Here is an 18,308-nt window from a genome sequence, read left to right as displayed (position 1 = left end):
TTTAGGGTTTTTATCCATGGCAGGAGCTTGTAGTATCTTGTGTTAAGATCACAGGGGGAATTCTTCAGTACCATTGTTTATAGCAGATTATCACTGGTTCAGGGTTGCCATCAAATGGTCCAGAGATATAGTATGAAGACTGTATAGAATCTTTTTCTGAAATGTGGAAGAGGAAAGTTGTCAATAAGGTTACCTAACGACAGCAGGAGCGTTCTCCTCTCTTGTGGGCCAAGCAGAAGACAGGGGGTTGTGGTCTTCCGTCTCATTTCTTGCTGGACTCAAGTAGGAGACCTTTGCATAGCATTCCTTAAAGCACCAAGAGAGCAGCCACCCTGTGTATTGTGCTCCTTAATGAATATGGCAGGCAGCTGGGAGATGTTCAGCGCTCTCACTGGTCAGGCATGTAGCAGTCCTCTGAACACTTGAACACTGTTGGAGGTGCAGGCTGCTGGTGTAGACCCTGTGATTCCCTAGGCTATGCCTTACTGGCTGGTGTTCGGAGCAAGCTGTAGTTTTGAAAACACGCCAGTCAGAATGCAAGCTCTTATGACGCTTGGGATGTAGTGTCACATTCAGTGCCAGGTACAGGTCACAGCTTGTGGTTTTTCTGTAGTTCCAGTCTAGTGCAGTCTAGAAAGGACAAGCCTTTTTAAGATTTCAATTTCAGTTATTTTTCTTCCTTTATAAAGTACAATTCTACCTCACTGTTATTAAACACTTAAGTGATAAACTAAGACTATACTAAAACAGCTTATCAAAGCCACCAGTTTTTGTCATCTCTTGACTTAGCCTTTTTGTTAAGCTTAGCTGATGCCATGTGTGTGAACAGAGGGAAGTAATGAGCTATTTGCAGTGGGTTTAATCTCCTGTTTTATAATTCACAGTAAAGAATAATGTCTTGCCCTCTGATTATTTTCCTTGTTGACACACTGTAAGTGCTCTCCTAGAGATGGATTATTTCTTGAAGGGGTGTTTGCACTGAAGTGTGAGATACCTGTGAACTTGTAGTAGTCATTTTTGGCTACGGTAACATTGAACTTTATGTTGTCTCATCAAGTTCAGAAATGGATGATGTCATATCTGTAATTCTCTGTCCAGTTCTTTCACTGAATGTGCTGAATGTCTTGGTACTTAGTGTTGCATATAACACGGGAGTGTTTTTAGGATGAAAAAGGGCCTAAAGGTTGTATGCAGGGAGTAATTGCTTTTTGATTCTTTTCACTGCCAGAAATGAACTTCTGCGAACACTAGAAACCTGTGGATTTAAATATCAAGAATTTCTATTGTCTCCAACCTGTGTGAGTACTAAAATTGCTCTAATATTATGTAACATTTCAAACCGCACTGAGCCCAAGAACATTTGAAAATAATCTATTGTATTAGAAGAGAGTCATGCCCAGAGCTGAAGATACTCTTCTGAATGAGAAAGCCATCTGGCATGACTTCTGCTTTCTCATTGGTATACTGGCATAATCATACTGCTGTTATTGTTCATATCCTAGTCCCATATTGCTTTCCTACCAGTTGATATTTTTTAAGAAGGCATGAATTCACACCATGACCAGGAAGATGGTTTTCCCTGCAGGAGCCTCATTGCTTCAGAAGTGCTGATGCCTGTGAATTTCCCAGCACAGAAAATGCGACTGTGTCGTTGTGGGAGGAGGGGCTTTGTTGGCATGTTTCCCTGGCAACTGAAGAAAGAGTTGAGAGAGATTTCAGATTGTGGAAGGCTAAGTGTAATCGGTGGAGTACTGTATATATCTGAGAGAAGGTGATAGAGGGTAGCTTGAAAACCAGTTTTGGTGCATTCACTGCATTGTTAGATGTCTTATAGTTCCTTGTTCAAAAAGGCAAGGAGACACCTTTTTGCTTTTTTTATAGAAAAGAGGTAGTGCCTGTCCTAAAAAGTTGTGATGCATGTCATTTTTCTTCTTGCCTTACACAAAAGTTTGTTTACATTCCTGTTCATTTATAGAGAAAGCAAAACTCTTGAGGTACAAAGAATAATTTCCCACTTATTTCCTTGAAAATACCTAGGTATGGAAGGTATAAGTGGTTAGGTATTATCAGTTAGTACTGTTATCTCTGAAGTTGCAAAATATATTAGTATGGCATAGTTCTATCACTGTATATAATGGTCGATAACTTGTATGACACTATAGACCTTTATTTATCACATGGACTAAAGGCTTGTGGATTTTGCTTACAGCTTGGCATTCCCAATTCTAGGCTGCGATATTTTCTAATTGCAAAGCTTCACCAAGAGCCATTTGCCTTTCAAGCTCCTGGTCAGGTGAGTCTGCTAGTGTTACTTGAATTTGCTTTGTTTCATGAGGATTAAGGGTTAAATTTTTGGTTTAGTGGTGTGCGTTGAGGAATGAAGAGAGGGATAAGTAATATCAACAGAAAAGTTAAATTCTGTCTCTCTTTTTCAGCCTGGGTACTGAGTTTTCTAAGGACTGTAAAGCATGCCATTGGCTTAGATGGCTTTAAACAGTTGGGGGACAGTGGCTGATAGTGGGCTAGAAGAAAATGCATTCTGCTACCTTTTTCACACCCTTGGAAAGGTCTTTTTGCAAAGGCAATTATTTGTGGTTGTTCCTGGCATCATTGCTGGTATATCAACAAATCTTGATGCTAACATATTTTGAATTTGAATATTAATGTTATTTTGAAAATAACATTAACTGGTTACTTGCTTTATTCTGAGTACCTCTGAAGGAGTTTTCACTCAACGCAGAGTTTGCTGTCAAGTTGTTTATCAAATGCAGTTCTTTAATTTTTTTTCTCACAATTTATCTTAGATATTGACAAGATTCCCAGATCAGGATCTGAAAGACTTATTCAAGGACAAAGTCACTGACAAAGTGGGTGAAGCTAGTTTTTCCTTGTCTTCTGAAGAGAAGAATCTGGATCTAAACATGGATCTTGATTTCAGTAGCAAGAAGAGTTTACCAAAAGGGGCCTTTCTTTTTAAGCTTGAAACAGTAGAAGAAATTGAAAGGAAACGTGATCAGGACAATGATTCCTCTATTCAAATGCTAAAAGATTTCTTAGAAGAGGAAAGTGAAGGAATGAGCCAGTATTTCTTACCACCGAAGTCCTTATTGCGCTATGCTTTCTTGTTAGACATTGTTAAGCCCACATGCCGGAGGTCCACATGCTTTACAAAGGGGTGAGTTGCAAAGAAAATGTCTTGCTGAATCATGTCCTGGAATCTGAAGTGTGTTTTTGCTTGTGTACTGTAAAAACAAGGAGAGCCATTTCATCAAAAACCCAAGGCCTCTATAAAAAAAAAAAAGTCCTTATATAGTGTGCTTCCTGGTCCAGTGGAATGTCAGCATGAGAATCTGCCTGGCAGAACATCATATGCCCACTCCAAAAAGACATTCACAAAAAACAGTGCCATTTGCTGTTGACCTTCGCAGAAGCTTAATTATCCCTGCGGAAATGTGGTTCCACTAGACTGGTATAGTACTGATTCATTAATGAATTTTTTTATATTGCTCAATGAAGTTACAAGGTGCCATGCATGACAGATCCATTCCTCATTAAAACTGTCTCCACTGTACATTTTATTGATTTCTTGGATTTTTCAGCTGTGTAGATCAGAATAGCTGTGGATTGGCTATATGTCATAAAACCAGTTAGGTTGCTGCATTACAAATCATATTTGATGGAGCAGAACATCAGTGCTTTTCTGTCTAGTAGTTTTCTGATTTGCACTTTGCAATTTCAAGTTTGACTGCCAGAGGTTGTTGAGTGTTCTGAAACGCTGCAGACAATTGGTCAGGAGCTTTTCCACTGAATGTATTTGTATTGGAAAATGCCAGTTGTAGCCTGGAACTTTGTAGGAAATGTTAATATCCATGAATTTTTCAAATTAGATATTTTTTTGGATTCTCAGAATGTTTCAACAAAATGGTATCGTTGATGAGTTAAAGCTAATTACAACTTTTTTTTTTTTAATTAATAGAAATTAGACTGCCAGATTGACAGAGTCCTTGCAGATTTTGTGATTTCAACCTATTGACAATAAAAAAGCTGAGAAAAGAAAGAATTTCAGAAGTCCAAGATTTGTGCAACAGGAAAGCCCTTCCCCCGTCTCTGATGTATGCCTTTGCTGTCCTCACTCTTTTGAGCTGTAGGGGAGTCAGCATCCCATGGGATCTCTTTCTTAACTAGCGCAGTCAAATAAAAACCTTAGGCTAGAAAGATCTTGTATGCATCTCATGTATGCCTTAAGTGTCATCAGAAATAAATTGGCCACTTGTGGTTTCATTACAATACGTCATGGTAGTTTGTGGTCATGTTTATCAAAATCACACTGAAGGAGGCTCCTGAGTACTTCAAATGAAGTCTTTATGTATACTGGTGGGAAAACTGGCACAGAACATGACTGTTGCCCTTCTGCTGATGTGGAAGGAGCCAGGCCAGATAGTTGTGGTAGTTCTTCTTGGCTCAAAACATAGGAATTTGATTTACCATCTTTGTTCCCTTTTTTAAGAGCTTTTGGGAAGGAAGGTTTCCAACATAGTTCTCAGTGTGGTCATATAATTTACAGCTCTGCATTAAGAGAAGGATTATAATTACATCTCCAGCTTTATCCAGATCGCATTCTAAGGCCAAGAATAAGTTGCTGCTCTGTGTATTCTAGGAGTTCTGTTTTTATGTTTCTCCAAAGCACCAGATTTAGGAAAGAGGGCACTGAATGGAGCAGAACAGTACTCCAGGTAGCATCTCTGCTGAGATGCCTATCTGATGTCTTTCTTACAAGTCATACTGATCATCAGCTTTGAGACTGGGAGAAAAATTTCCCTCAGTTCTGATTGATATTCACATATTTCCAGCAAGGTTCATGTGATGAGGATAATCTGGGTATGCCTTCTCAAGTCCTTGCTAATCCGAGGACCTCAAACACCAATATTTCATCAGGTTTTTTGCCTTTCTGCTTTTGTAATACCACTATGTCTTCTGAAGGGCTTTGGTGGAGTACAGGGCAAAGTGTAACGGCCAGTGATGTGTGAGAGATCAAGCAGATTATCCTGCGTTCTCTTCTAACCTTGGACTCAGAGACAGTTGGAAAATGATTGAGTTCCTTGAGACTACAAATGCCATGTTTTCTTTTAGGAGTATTTTTGTGGTGACTGAAGCTGTGAGAGGAAATTGTCCATTTTAAAGGACAGAGCAAATGAAAACTACTTCTTTAGATATAATCACTGTGGACTTACAAGTAAATTCTTGATATGCTATTGACAAGAGAAGCAATACCTTCCAAAATAGTGTAATATTAGTTACAGAAATTAGAGAAATCTCTCTAGCGTTTTGGAAATTACCTTTTTGTTAGTCATAATATAGGACAGAATATACCCAGAAATATTATGTGTATGAAACATAATAGTGGGTTTTTTGAAAGCTTATAGAAACAAGGGGGGGGTGGCTGAAATCTTGTCAGATGAAAATTTAAGACTGTAATTTCTTAAAGCAACTTTTCTCATTATAACTGGTAATGAAATGTCAGAAAACTAATGCATCATTTTTTACTATGGAAAAATTTCCCATCTCTAATTATGTTCTGAGTCTAAGGTAGGAATGTTAATTTTTCTGTAGTCAGCAGCTGCAATAATAATGAATAACTATCCAGCTAAAATTGGCCATCTGCCCACATTTGTGTTAAAAAACAACACCCACCCCCAACCCACTTTCACACCAACTGGATTTTTTTTGTGAGGAGTTCTGTACTTCAGTGCCAATTATTTAGACTGGAGTATTTTATATAACATGGATCCTATAAAAGATTCTTTTCCCCCCAACAAAAATCTAAAATACCACTTTGAAATTTATCCTCATTTATTTTGGCTCAGATGTATTAATCTGAAATATAATCAGATGCTACATAAGAGGAGGATCAGGATTCCTCAGTGCTATGTGTGTACATCGTTAAACATGGCATTAGGGAATTTTCATAACACAAATAACCAATTAAAAGTTATGTATTTATAACATAGTTCGATTCCATGTGTTTTTAATCTGTATCAGTGTTTTGGGCCTTTTGTTCTGATCCTAAGGAAGGTTTGCAAGCCCCTTATTTTAAAATGAGTGTTGCTGTCACTGGGGTGTTGGGATGGCTAGTGAGAGACTCTGGAGCACAGGTTATTTTCTCCTCTCTCCTTCCAGTTACAGGCAGCAACACTGGAAGGAAGAGATGCACCCAGTCTATTAGCACATGGCTCTGTGGCTGGTGTCATCGCCACAGTTTTGGTTTTCTTGATAATGGGATGGCCTACACAACAGCAGGCTTGCTGGCATCTGATGGGATTCATCTTTGCACATGAGGTTGCAGGGCTCATTGACCGAGCTCTAAACTAGACTCGAAGGTGGAGGGGGTTAATATCAGGCTTGCCAGAGACAATCTGAGGGACAACACGCCAACGTTAGAGGGACGGGGTGCTAGCAAGGACACTCAGCCGGTGTCTCTGAGATGGGCTGAGTTCACTGGAGCACAGTTGAAGCTGTATGGAGATGAGCTAGGGGCTACTGAGGAAACAGGAACCAAAAGGGGAACATCGGTGAAATACCTCAAAAGAATTAAGGGGCATTCCTCTAAGAAGGTGAAACAGATGACAGCCCAGCTGAAGTGCCTCTACACAAATGTATGAAGCATGGGCAATAAACAGGAGGAGCCAGAAGCCATTGTGCAGCAGGAAAACTATGATATGGTTGCCATCAGAGAAGTATGGTGGGATGACTCGTGCAGCTGGAGTGCTGCAGTGGATGGCTATGAACTCTTCAGAAGGGAAAGGCAAGGCGGGAAAGGCAGTGGGGTAGCTCTGTATGGTGGGGAGTGTTGAGTAACTATATGTAGGAATCAGGGAAGGCCAACAAGATAGATATCACGGTGGGAGTCTGTTACAGACCACCCAACCAGGATGAAGAGGCAGAGGAATTATTCTAGAAGCAGCTGGAGGGAGCATCACGATTTTTAGCCTTTGTCCTTGTGGGGGCACTTCAGTCTACCAGATGTGTGCTGTAAATACAGTGAAGCGGAGAGGAACGGTCTAGGAGGTTTCTGGAGCGTATAGAAGATAACTTCCTGACACAGCTTGTGAGTGAGCCAACTAGAGAAGGTGCCCTATTGGACCTGTTCACAAACAGGGAAGGACTTGTGGGTGATGTGATGGTTAGAGGCCATCTTGGCCACAGCGATCATGAAATGATAGAGTTTTTGATTCTCAGAGAAGTAAGGAAGGGGTTAGCAGAACTGCCACCTTGGACTTCTGGAGGGCAGACTTTGGCCTGTTCAAGAGACTGGTTGACAGAGTCTATTGGGAGACAGTCCTGAATGGTGAAGGAGTCCAGGAAGGCTGGACATTCTTCAAGGAGGAGGTCTTAAAGGTGCAAGAGCTGCTCTCCCCATGTGCCAAAAGATGATTTGATGGGGAAGAAGACTGGCTTGGCTGAACAGAGAGCTTTGGCTGGAACTCAGGAAAAAGAGGAGAGTTTGACCTTTGGAAGAAGGGGCAGGCAAGTCAGGAGGACTACAAAGGTGTAGCAAGGTTATGCAGGGAGAAAATTAGAAGGGCTAAAGCCCATCTAGAGCTTAATCTGGCTACTGCTGTAAAAGGCAATTAAAAATACTTCTATAAATACATTAGCAACAAAAGGAGGGTTAAGGAGAATCTCCAACCTTTATTAGATGTGGGAGGAAACATAGTGACAAAGGATGAGGAAAAGGCTGAGGTATTTAATGCTTTGTTTGCCTCAGTCTTTAATAGTAAGAATAGTAAGTTGTTTTCTGTGTACCCAGCCCCCTGAGCTGGAAGACAGGGACAGGGAGCAGAATGGAACCCCCGTAATCCAAGGGGAAATGGTTAGTGACCTGCTACTTCACCTAGACACACACAGGTCTATGGGGCCAGATGAGATCCACCTGAGAGTACTGAAGGAACTGGGGGAAATGCCCACCAAGCTGCTTTCCATCATTTATCCGCAGTCCTGGCTAACCAGGGAGGTCCCAGTTGACTGGAGGCTAGCAAATGTGACACAATCTACAAGAAGGACTGGAAAGAGAATCTGGGGAACTACAGGCCTCTCAGTCTGACCTTGGTGCCAGGAAAGCAGCAGATTATCTTGAGTGCCATCACGTGGCACGTATAAGATACCCATGATATCAGGCCCAGTCAGCATGGATTTAAGAAGGGCAGGTCCTGCTTGATTAACCTGATCTCCTTCTATGACAAGGTGGCTTGCTTGGTGGATGAAGGAAAGGCTGTGGATGTTGTCTACCTAGACTTTAGTAAAGCCTCTGACACTGTTTCCCAGAGCTTTCTCCTGGAGAGACTGGCTGCTCATGGCCTGGACAGATGTACTCTTTACCGGGTAAAAACTGGGTGGGTGGCCGGGCCAAAGGGTTGTGGTGAATGGAGTTAAATCTGGTTGGTGGCTGGTCACAAGTGGTGGTTACCAAGGCTCAGTACTGGGGCCAGTTCTGTTTAATATCTTTATCAGTGATTTGGACGATGAGATTGAGTGCACCCTCAGTAAGTTTGCAGACAGCACCAAATTGGGTGGGAGTATAGGATCTGCTTGAAGGTAGGAAGGGTCTACAGAGGGATCTGGACAGGCTGGATTCATGGGCCAAGGTCAGCTGTATGGGATCTAACAATGCCAAGTGCTGGGTCCTGCACTTGGGTCACAACAACCCCATGCAACGCTACAGGCTTGGGGAAGAGTGGCTGGAAAGCTGCCTAGCGGAGCAGGACCTGGGGGTGTTGGTCAACAGCCAGCTGAATATGAGCCAGCAGTGCGGCCAGCAGGAGTATGGAAGTGATTGTCTCCCTGTACTCGGCACCGGTGATGCCACACCTTGAATACTGTGTTCAGTTTTGGGCCCCTCAGTGCAAGGAAAACATTGAGTTGCTGGAGCATGTCTAAAGAAGGGCAACAAAGTTGGTGAAGGGTCTGGAGCACAGGTCTTCTGAGGAGTGGCTGAGGGAACTGGGGTTGATTAGCCTGGAGGAGAGGAGGCTGAGGGGAGACCTTACCACTTTCTACAACTACCTGACAGGAGGTTGTATCAAGGTGGGTGTCCATCTCTTCTCCCAAATAACAAGTGATAGGACAAGAGGGAACAGCCTCACATTGTGCCAGGGGAGGTTTAGATTGCATATTAGGAGAAATGTCTCCACTGAAAGTGTGGTCAGGGACTGGAACAGGCTGCCGAGGGAAGTGGTTGAGTCACTGTCACTGGAGGTGTTTAAAAGCACGCAGATGTGGTGCTTAGGGACATGGTTTAGTGGTAGACTTTGCAGTGTTATGTTTACAGTTGGACTCAATGATCTTAAAGGTTTCTTCCAACCTATACGATTCTGTGTGTATTCTATGTGTGTGATATTGGCAGAACTAATCGCAAACTTTTCCAGAAATTCTCAAATCTGAGCCATACTGCGTCATTGTGTGTGCTGAAGGGAGAGTATTCCTTTACTCATTGTGAAACTAGAGAGAGGCTTGAAACAAAAATTGTTGAAGTGCCTTTCTTTAGAACGGGCCCCAAATGGAGCAGAAAACCTTTATAACTGCCTTTGCAGTTGAACAGATGAAAGTAGAAAATGGTGTATGTTAATGGTTGATGCAGACCACATCGCTCTAGTTCGGAGGATCTTCCAAAGTCCTTCCATTGTGCAAAAGCCATCTGCTGACTTGACTCAGTCTCTTTCTGTTTGGGACACTCAAATGCTATCATAGTTAGACCAGCAGAGCATGTTTTTGGAAGTCCATAATTCTATTTAAATGATAGCCTGGAAGAGACTATTGAGTAAACATGTTGTTATGCAGTCAACCACAAGGCATCCAAAAAAGCTATCATATGGCTTTAGATTGTAAATTTGCTTACTGCTTATAGTTGGGTTTAATTTTTTTCTTTATATATTTATTTTTCTTTCTTTCTTCTGCTGCTCTGCATAGATGCCTGGCCATCTCACATCCTTACCCTCTGTTGAAAATCCACAAGCAACAAAAAGTTAAACGTGACCAAACCAGTTTGTTCCTAATGGACTGATATAGAAGCTGGAGGCTCCCACTAATGGTCCTCCGTTGAACACGGAGAGCCGATTTAAACCCCTGGGACCATTTAGCCTTTAACACATTTTCCTCTTAACACAAAATCGGTTTGTGCAATGTAGACAGCCCTTTCTGATGATGCTATGCTTGAATTCCTTGGCCTCATATAGTTACCTTATGTAAGGCATTAGTGTGGATAAACTCCTGTGCATTGATTGCAGACTCATCCCCAGAGAGCATGTTCAGAGGCTACTGTCCTCGGAGGTTTGCATTGTTAGTAACAAGGCCTTTTGCTTTATCTATCCAGGAGGTGATTTGTTAATCAGAGCAAAGGAACCCAAGAAACTTCCCTGCATCTTTGCAATTGTCAGTATTATGAGGTTCAATGAAAATATTAATTTAAGATTGTTATTGTTGTTGTCAAGGTATGGACACTATGTAGAAGGGACAGGCTCAGTTCTGCAGACAGCAGTAGATGTACAGGTAAGAACATGTAGACTAACATATGAGAACGACTTGTTTTAAAACTTGGGGTTTTTTTCTGTCTTCTGCTTTGTTAGTTTGACTATTATAACAACAAAAAAAAGCTTTTAAAACTACATATTATGGCAACTGAGTTTCCAACTGATTTACTTAGCATTTGTAAACAGTTTATTTAAATCAAGATTATATGTGTGCCTCTGTGGAGCAGGTGAGTTGCTATTATTTTATCTGTAGTGTCATTCAGAGGTTTCACAGGGGTATGGGAAAACGTTAAAAATTAATAATTCTATGGATAAACTACAGTGCCATGAATCTAGGGCCATTTTTTGTACACAGATGGTCTGGTAAAAATTCTCAAATGTTTTGTATGTTTGAATTTCAAAAGTGTTTATCGGAAGGTACAATATTTTGGAAAGATCTACTGTTGATACTAAGTTCACCACAAAGTGGTGTTTTGGAATTGCAGAAGGTAAAAATAAATGTATTGATGAATCATCATTCAAATATACTTTTCACAAGCACCGCCTCCTGCACTTCTGTGCTGTTTGCTAATATTATATGGCATTTCTAAGGATAAGAAGAATGCAGCTTTGGAACTCAGGATAATCTCAAAGTGAATGTATTAAAACAGCTACCTCCATACAGCCCAATTTGTGTGGATGGTCTGCTGTTGAGTTATATTAAGTCACTCTACTGCCATTAACAAATGTTTATAGTCCTTTGCCTCATTAAGTATTGGTATAGCCTGTAACTGGAGGAAGAAATGATTAATGCCCTCATGGCAATATTGATTTCTCTTTTGCAAGTCCATGTGTTGAGATACTGGCTGCAAAAATACACCACCAATCATATTTTCAAGCTAAACATGCTATTGCCTTTGGTACTGTGATAATCGAAGAAATATTCTGTTGAGAGTCTTAAATCTTACATATTTGGTGCATTGGTGATATCTCTTGTTTTGGATATTCTTTATAGCTTGAATCAGTGTTTAAACACATAGAGGAGTTACCAGAAGAAGCGAAGCTTATGAAGTTGTTGACACTAAAACTGAGGTACTTCACCCCAAGAGAAATAGCAAATCTTCATGGATTCCCTCTGGAATTTGGTATGTGCTGCAAAGTACCCACTTCTACATCATTATTCAGAAATGTTGGTGTAGTTTTCTAACTGGGTATTGATCCATGCTTTTTATTTTGCTTTTTTTTGACTGCTCAAAATTCTTATGATTGGTCTTATTACTTGGCTAACTCTGAATTTTTCTGAATTTCCACTAGTCTTTTTATATTAGGTTTATCTTCATAAACTAAGAAAAAAGCATTTTTGCATGAGAAATGCTCTATTACTGAATGGCAATGAAGGAATACCTTTGTTTAAAACCGGAACTGTATACTCAGCAGTCAGCATTACTCACAACTGTGGCAGGCCAACGTACCCTGCCAGTCTGGGAGGTCTGTTAGTGGTTCTTACTGTTTGAGCTGCTTGCTTTTTCCCTTCCACACATCTGCAGCTGCGGACAGAAAGGGAATTTCAGGAGATACAGATACTTCTTTGTTCAGGAGTAACCAAACTCTTCAGTTAATGATCTTTTAAATCATCTCTGTTTTCTAGAAAAGGTAGTCCTTAGCCCTTGGTCATTTACTTTATTTTCTAACTCTTTACTCATATACAGATATATATGATATTTATATGGAAAATAATATATCTATAGATATGATATACCGTCCATACGATATGATAGACTAAAAACAGTGATCTACAATTGCTAAGCTTATTTGTTCAAGAGTATTTGCAGGAGTGTGCTGTGTTGAGCTACATGCCAGCAGGCAGGATTGTTTTTTGTAGCCTCTCTTTAGTAGGCTGTCTGCAAAAAGAACAAATCTTTTTCTTAGCACAGCTCTGTTCCATATTGATGTAGGCTGATGTAAAGAAATTTGAGCTAAACAGGGCTGCATTGGGCTTGTATAGATCTATCATGGTGTTCAGGATCTGTTTTGAGCACAGCATTGCCAATTTTATCTTTTTGGTTTTGTTTTTTTTAAATGCAGCTTGTGTTTTCCAAATGTTTAATCAGTCTTTGCAACATCACTGAGAGGTGTAGTGGGGTTAGTATGACTTATATTTTACAGAGGGAGAACCAAGACAATGCAGAAATATGTTTGGAAGACTCCATTAATTTAGGGTGATTGGTTTGCGAAAGACCTTTAGTATTTTGGAGTGCATGGAATGATACCATGCTTTCTCTGTTCAGAGCTCATCTTCAGGGACAGCTGTGAGCTTCAATATTTTTGCAAACCAGAAATGAACTCTCAAGGCAAGTCAGGCTTCTGAATTTGAAGAGCATCCAGATCATCACCATCTACAAAGTGCTCATTTAGCAAACTTGTCTTTTGTCACCTGGGAACTACAGAGGGAGGGACAGGGACAGATTCTATCTCTGAGGGAAGTACCCTTCTCCCTTAGTCGTGGGACCTTCTTCATAGTCGTCACAGTTCCCTGCCCCACTATACTACTTTTCCAACTTCCACAACACATAAAATAAGGCGCTCTCATCCAGTGGCTTCCTCTCACATATACTCCTGATTCATAGGCAGAACAAGCTTTTCCCAGATCACTGAGTCACAAGTCCGACATTTCTTTCCTTTGTGTTTAACCTAAGACATTTCCCACTTTGTACTTAAAAAAAGGTGTTACTCAGCTCTGGGCTGATTGAAATCTTTGGTGCATTTAGGTACTATAATCCAAGTTTCTTCTGAGGATTTGCAAGCTATGTTGGGTTTTTTTTTTGAGAGTTGCTATATTTATGGCTACAGCAAAGGGTGTTTCCCTGACAGCATTTCTCCCATGTTAAATTTCAAGTTGTTATAGTGAAGTGTGGTATTTTCAGAGAGAAATGTGCTATAATTTCTCTGCTCCTTTGTTGCATAGTGACAGCAACATTTGGGCTGAAATTTTCACAAGAAAGCTTGGAGACATACCCATTGCAAATATGTTGTTGGTTCAAGAAGCTAAAGAATGAGAAAACTATAAGCCGCAAATGAAGGGAAGAGAACATCAGGAAGCTTTGTAACAGATGCTGTTACTAGCTGTAGCTACAGTATTATCAGAAGAAACATGATTGTGTCTAAGTGGTTCTGTATTTCAACAAATTTATGGCCTTTTCCAATACGTGAGGTCCAGAGTTAAAACCATTGTTCTTTCTTAACATTAACAGATTTATTTGTGCTTTTAACATCCAAATGTATAAATAGTAATTGCACTGTAGGTCAATGAAATACTGCCGTCGTTTGTCTTAGTCACTACTGTGGGTCCCACAGCAATATCATTAAAAGTGATCAGAGCATTCTTGCACCTGCGACCTGCTTTCATGAGGGTGATGTCAGGATGCCTTTTCCTTTTTTCCTGTTAGTAATGTATGTAAGCTATTAGGAAACAAATGGCAGCCTAGTGGAAAGCCAGCACAGTGGGGTAGTGCGTGTTGCCAAGACCGCAACATCATCAAGTAGCATGCCTGACCTAAGTGATACAGTGAGAGCTGTGCACCAAGTACCCGAGTACTGTGGGTTGCTAAATCTGTCCTTCTGATGTAGGCTACTCTTGAGCCAAGAAGATAAAAGGGGTAAGATAATGTTAACAGTCAGATGGAGGAGGCTTGGGATAAAGGAAACGGTAAGCCCTGAAAATTAATTCAGGCTTTCAGTTGCCAAGAGGCAGAAGGAGTAGCTCTGAAATTTTCAGAGTTCAGATAAACTTCTTGGGCTATAAGTGCACATGCGTGTGTGTGTGTACGTAAATACGTACTTATTTTTGTATACTCTTAAAATGTGTGGATTCTGTACCTTATTCAGTGATTTAATATGAAAACTCCATCTAAGGAAGTGTGTGTGGGAGTGCAAGTGATTGTTCCAAAGAGAGAAGAACAGTTGCCCAAATGTGAGTGCCAGGAAGCTGGGCAGAGTGGATGGAGCTGGCAGAAGATGTGTTTACCAAAGCAGTCCACATTTGAGGCATTAATAACTGGCAGAGAAGGATGGAACAACTCCTCCTCAGCTGGTTCCACCCTTGGCTCAGCAGCTGTCCAACCCATGTTCTCCCTTTCACAATACCTGGACCAGTTTAATTTTTTCTGGGCTTCCTTTCTTTCTGCCGGTCCATGGATTTACCATGCAAAGGACATTTCAGATGCTGCCTGTATTTTTGAGTGCATTTGACAGGGTCAGCATTGAATTACATGGAAGGTTGTTCAGCTGCTTGATTACTCACTGAATAAACCCTGCTATAGCTTAATCTGTACTGGTGGTATATTGCACTGTGAGACTCATTTGATTTGCCTCAGCTGGTTAGAAGGGCTCTGATTGGAAGTACAATATAAAGCTTACTGAGAAATGCAGTTTAGTCCATCGGCTGAATCATCACATTTTCTTTCTGCTGTGGCTGTGTTCCTTTCTGGATGCTCTCTAGAGTGGCAGTTGTGCAGTGTTGTAGGTGCTGCTGCCCCTCCCTGAGACTGCTGGATGCTGTATGAAGAGACGGTAGATCAGCATTAGTTACACAGTAGAGCAATGTTTTGAGGCTTCTTGTTAAACCTTAGGGATGGCAGCACTGCTAATGGAAGAACCGATCCAAGTCCAATGAACTGGTTGGGAAATCTTGTTGTAACTCTGTGAATTTTAGTGGGATGTGGTGTGTGGACCCTGCTGCAATCTGTGATTAATTGCATTAAGAACCGTTCACGGAAAAGTAGGAGACTAAATGCTAGGAACAAACCCAGACTAGTGACATTGCACTGTTCTAATGCATTGACATTGTTTTTGTTTTAGGCTTTCCTGACAAAGTAACAATAAAGCAATGCTACCGTCTTCTGGGAAACAGCCTCAATGTACGTGTGGTAGCAAAATTGATTTCCGTTCTTCTTGGATAATTTAGAACGTGAATCTGATGAGTACAGACTGCTGACAGAAAATACTTCCATCTTTCAAGAGAAAGCTGACGGCATCTGAACAAAAATCATAACTTACCAAAGTATCTGTCCAGACATTTTGCTGAACAGTTCTGATACTTTTTTAATACTTTGATTTTACGGTGGATTTGCACTGTAGAGGTGTTTTATTTAAATGGAAGCTGCCAGGACTTAATTGCTGTATTTAAATGTCATTTTTAGTTTGCAGAAGAGCAGCATTTACATATACCTCAATGAAAATGGATAAGACTATTTTATCTTAAAACAGTCTTCTCAGTACAGTATAAAAAGGCTGTAAATGTCAAAGCTGTTTTAATTAAGTGCAGAGACCAAGTTCTACATGTAAAATGTTCATCTGTAATTATCAGTGATCCATTCTTAAAAGATCTATTGTATATATGACCTGAAATTTTGATGTGGTTTTTTTTTTTGTAGCTAATGTAACTGTTAAATTCAGTATTTTGTATACAATTTTTAAGACTACGCAGTGTCATCCTTAGTTTATGGTTGTCTCATCCTCTCTAAAAATACTTGTAGGTTTCTGGAACCCAACTGTATCTGTCTGGAATGATCTGTTTAGGTGCAGCTGAATAAAATTTCAAGATTATCACAACCCTGACAATAACTTGCCTGTTTCTCTTCTCACTGGTATTATTCAGTATAAGATCATTGCTCCTTACCAAAGACCTACACACATAAAACGCCCATAAGTTTAAAAGATCCATGTCTAGGTTCCTGTGGCATAAGAAGTGGAGAAAAACTATATGGGCTGCTTCTGAAGATGTAATCACAAAACTTGATAGTAGCACTAGTGTTAGGAGTGTATGTTTGGATGAAACCACTGCATATGGCCATCCAGAGTGCCACAGAGCTGGACTGACTAGGTTTTTAATCATCAAGTCTTGTGAGTTTAATATCTCTGAAACAATAGAGAAAATTATGGGAAAACTGAAAGCCTTCTAGAGAAGTACGTGTCCTGTTTTTTTTCCTTACAGGTATCTAGAGGAAAAAGCAGCTTGAGGAAGGAAAAGCAAGATGATACTTAGTAAGCATCCATTAAGGAGCTATGGGATTTTTTAGGTTGATCATAGTCCCTGTGCAGCAAAGCAGTAAGTTCTCAGAGCTGCCAATCCTGAAAAAGGGGGGAGGGGCTGGGTTGGTTTTGTCTTGTCGGGTTTTTTTTTTCCTGTGGGGTGACAGGAACAGCCCTGGTGTATTGCATCCAGGCTTGGTAATGCAGGAGAAACTAAAGACTCTAGACAACAGAGCTGCTGTAGAGGTACTGCAGATGTTCTCATCTGCTGTAGTCCTGAAAAAGAAAATGAGCTTGGTATTGTTGTTCTGTGCTGTACTTTATCTTATGCTGACTCCTTGTGTGTGTCTTCCGCAGTCTTGATTTGCATGCTGCTTCTGGACTGTTAAACCAGGAAAAGCTTGGGTTGACCTACTTTAGTGTATCTTATTCCCTAAGAGCATTTGGACCCTTGGGCTGTTCCAGATATAATAAGAGAAATGGAAATGGATTCTAAAAGAGCTCTGGACTTGGTTCTAGAGAAGGATGAGGCTGGCCTCTATCTCTACCTGGTCTCCTGTAGTACTATAATAGAAGAAAGTACTACACTAATATTAGGCTGGGCCTACTACTAAACTGCAAGGAGCAAGTGTGGTTTTGATGGTGTTATGAACAACAGCTACCTGCTTACATGGTGGTTATCATGTAGATTTATCAGCCAGATCAATATCTAGTAGCTGTATGGTCTTGTTCTTGGGAGAAACAGGGTAACAGACAGATCTCCTCCCATCTAACATGACCCAAACATTGAAATGACAACAAGGGAGATCAATTTTATGTATAAACTGGGATTTCTTTCTATTAAACCATGTAATTAGTCTGTTCATTTTGCCTTACTATAATATTTGGCAAAATAATACTACTAACAATTAGTTTTCAATTCCTTAATCTGTAAAACGTGTTTTAATGGTTCATATGCCACTCATAAGCAAGCAATATTAAAGTGTAAGTTGAAAGGTATCTAACTGCATCTAAAACTGGTACAGCAATACAGCCTGTTACATGTTGACAGTGAATTTTAATTCAACGTAATTGTGAAGATGGAAATCTGTTTGCTAATCAGAGCTGTTTCTGAAGGAGATATATTGAAAGGACAGAATTCAGAGTTGTAAATATATATATTTGTGTATTTTGCCCCTGCTAACCATGTAACACAGTGCAGCTAAATTGAGTGACTGGTTCTTATCCCGTCTGTTTGTCATTAATAGACTCGTTTACTGAGCTCTGTTGGATTGCACCTGCTTGACCTCACTTGATGATCACATTGCTTCATTTTCCAAGCAGTCTCCTAATCATAAGTGTTTTGCAGCCTACATCAGAGCTGCACTTTGCAACTTCAGCATTTTCACAGCAATGAAATGTGATTACAAAAGTAGCTGAAAGGTAAATGACTGAAATCTGGAAGACAGCTCTGGAAATGGAAGGAGATTTCCAGAATCTGATTTTTGGTTTTGTAGCTCACTTTTTCTGCACAGCTGAAGCACGTTCCATTATCTGAGTGAGCTGGTGTGGTTGCATTCCCTCAAACTTGAGAAAGTCCACTGAGGAAAAGAATGTTGTATGTGGTGGTGCCATATTCATGCAGTCATTTTTGAATTCTTGCAGAGTGACTTTGCCTACACTAGCTTGTTCTTATCTGAGTAAATCTAGGGATTCCTTATACTCATGAAGAAACCTGTGGGAACAGGATACCACGAAACATCTGTGCCCTTGAATAAGTCAACATCAGAGCAGGCA

The 18,308-nt window shown here is 40.5% G+C and overlaps 1 protein-coding gene and 1 long non-coding RNA gene across 8 annotated transcripts in view; both read left to right on the top strand.

Annotated features, from left to right (window-relative positions):
• Positions 1–16,112, top strand: part of TRDMT1 (tRNA aspartic acid methyltransferase 1) — a 77,488-nt gene extending 61,376 nt beyond the window's left edge. For all 7 annotated transcript variants that reach the window (XM_064444716.1, XM_064444720.1, XM_064444718.1 and 4 more), the window contains 6 exons: positions 1,229–1,298; positions 2,210–2,293; positions 2,805–3,175; positions 10,485–10,542; positions 11,518–11,647; positions 15,360–16,112. In XM_064444716.1, the coding sequence (XP_064300786.1) occupies positions 1,229–1,298; positions 2,210–2,293; positions 2,805–3,175; positions 10,485–10,542; positions 11,518–11,647; positions 15,360–15,460 (814 nt within the window). In that variant the 3' untranslated portion in view covers positions 15,461–16,112. The remainder of the gene's footprint in view (positions 1–1,228; positions 1,299–2,209; positions 2,294–2,804; positions 3,176–10,484; positions 10,543–11,517; positions 11,648–15,359) is intronic.
• Positions 3,182–4,289, top strand: LOC135312105 (uncharacterized). Its single transcript, XR_010371761.1, has 2 exons — positions 3,182–3,469; positions 3,977–4,289. It is a non-coding gene; the product is annotated as an uncharacterized LOC135312105 (long non-coding RNA).
• Positions 16,113–18,308: the final 2,196 nt, after the last annotated feature.

Source organism: Phalacrocorax carbo, chromosome 2 (genome assembly GCF_963921805.1).
Source record: "Phalacrocorax carbo chromosome 2, bPhaCar2.1, whole genome shotgun sequence".
NCBI lineage: Eukaryota > Metazoa > Chordata > Aves > Suliformes > Phalacrocoracidae > Phalacrocorax > Phalacrocorax carbo.
Note: the sequence above shows the minus strand (reverse complement) of the source record. Positions and strands in the feature narration are given on the sequence as shown.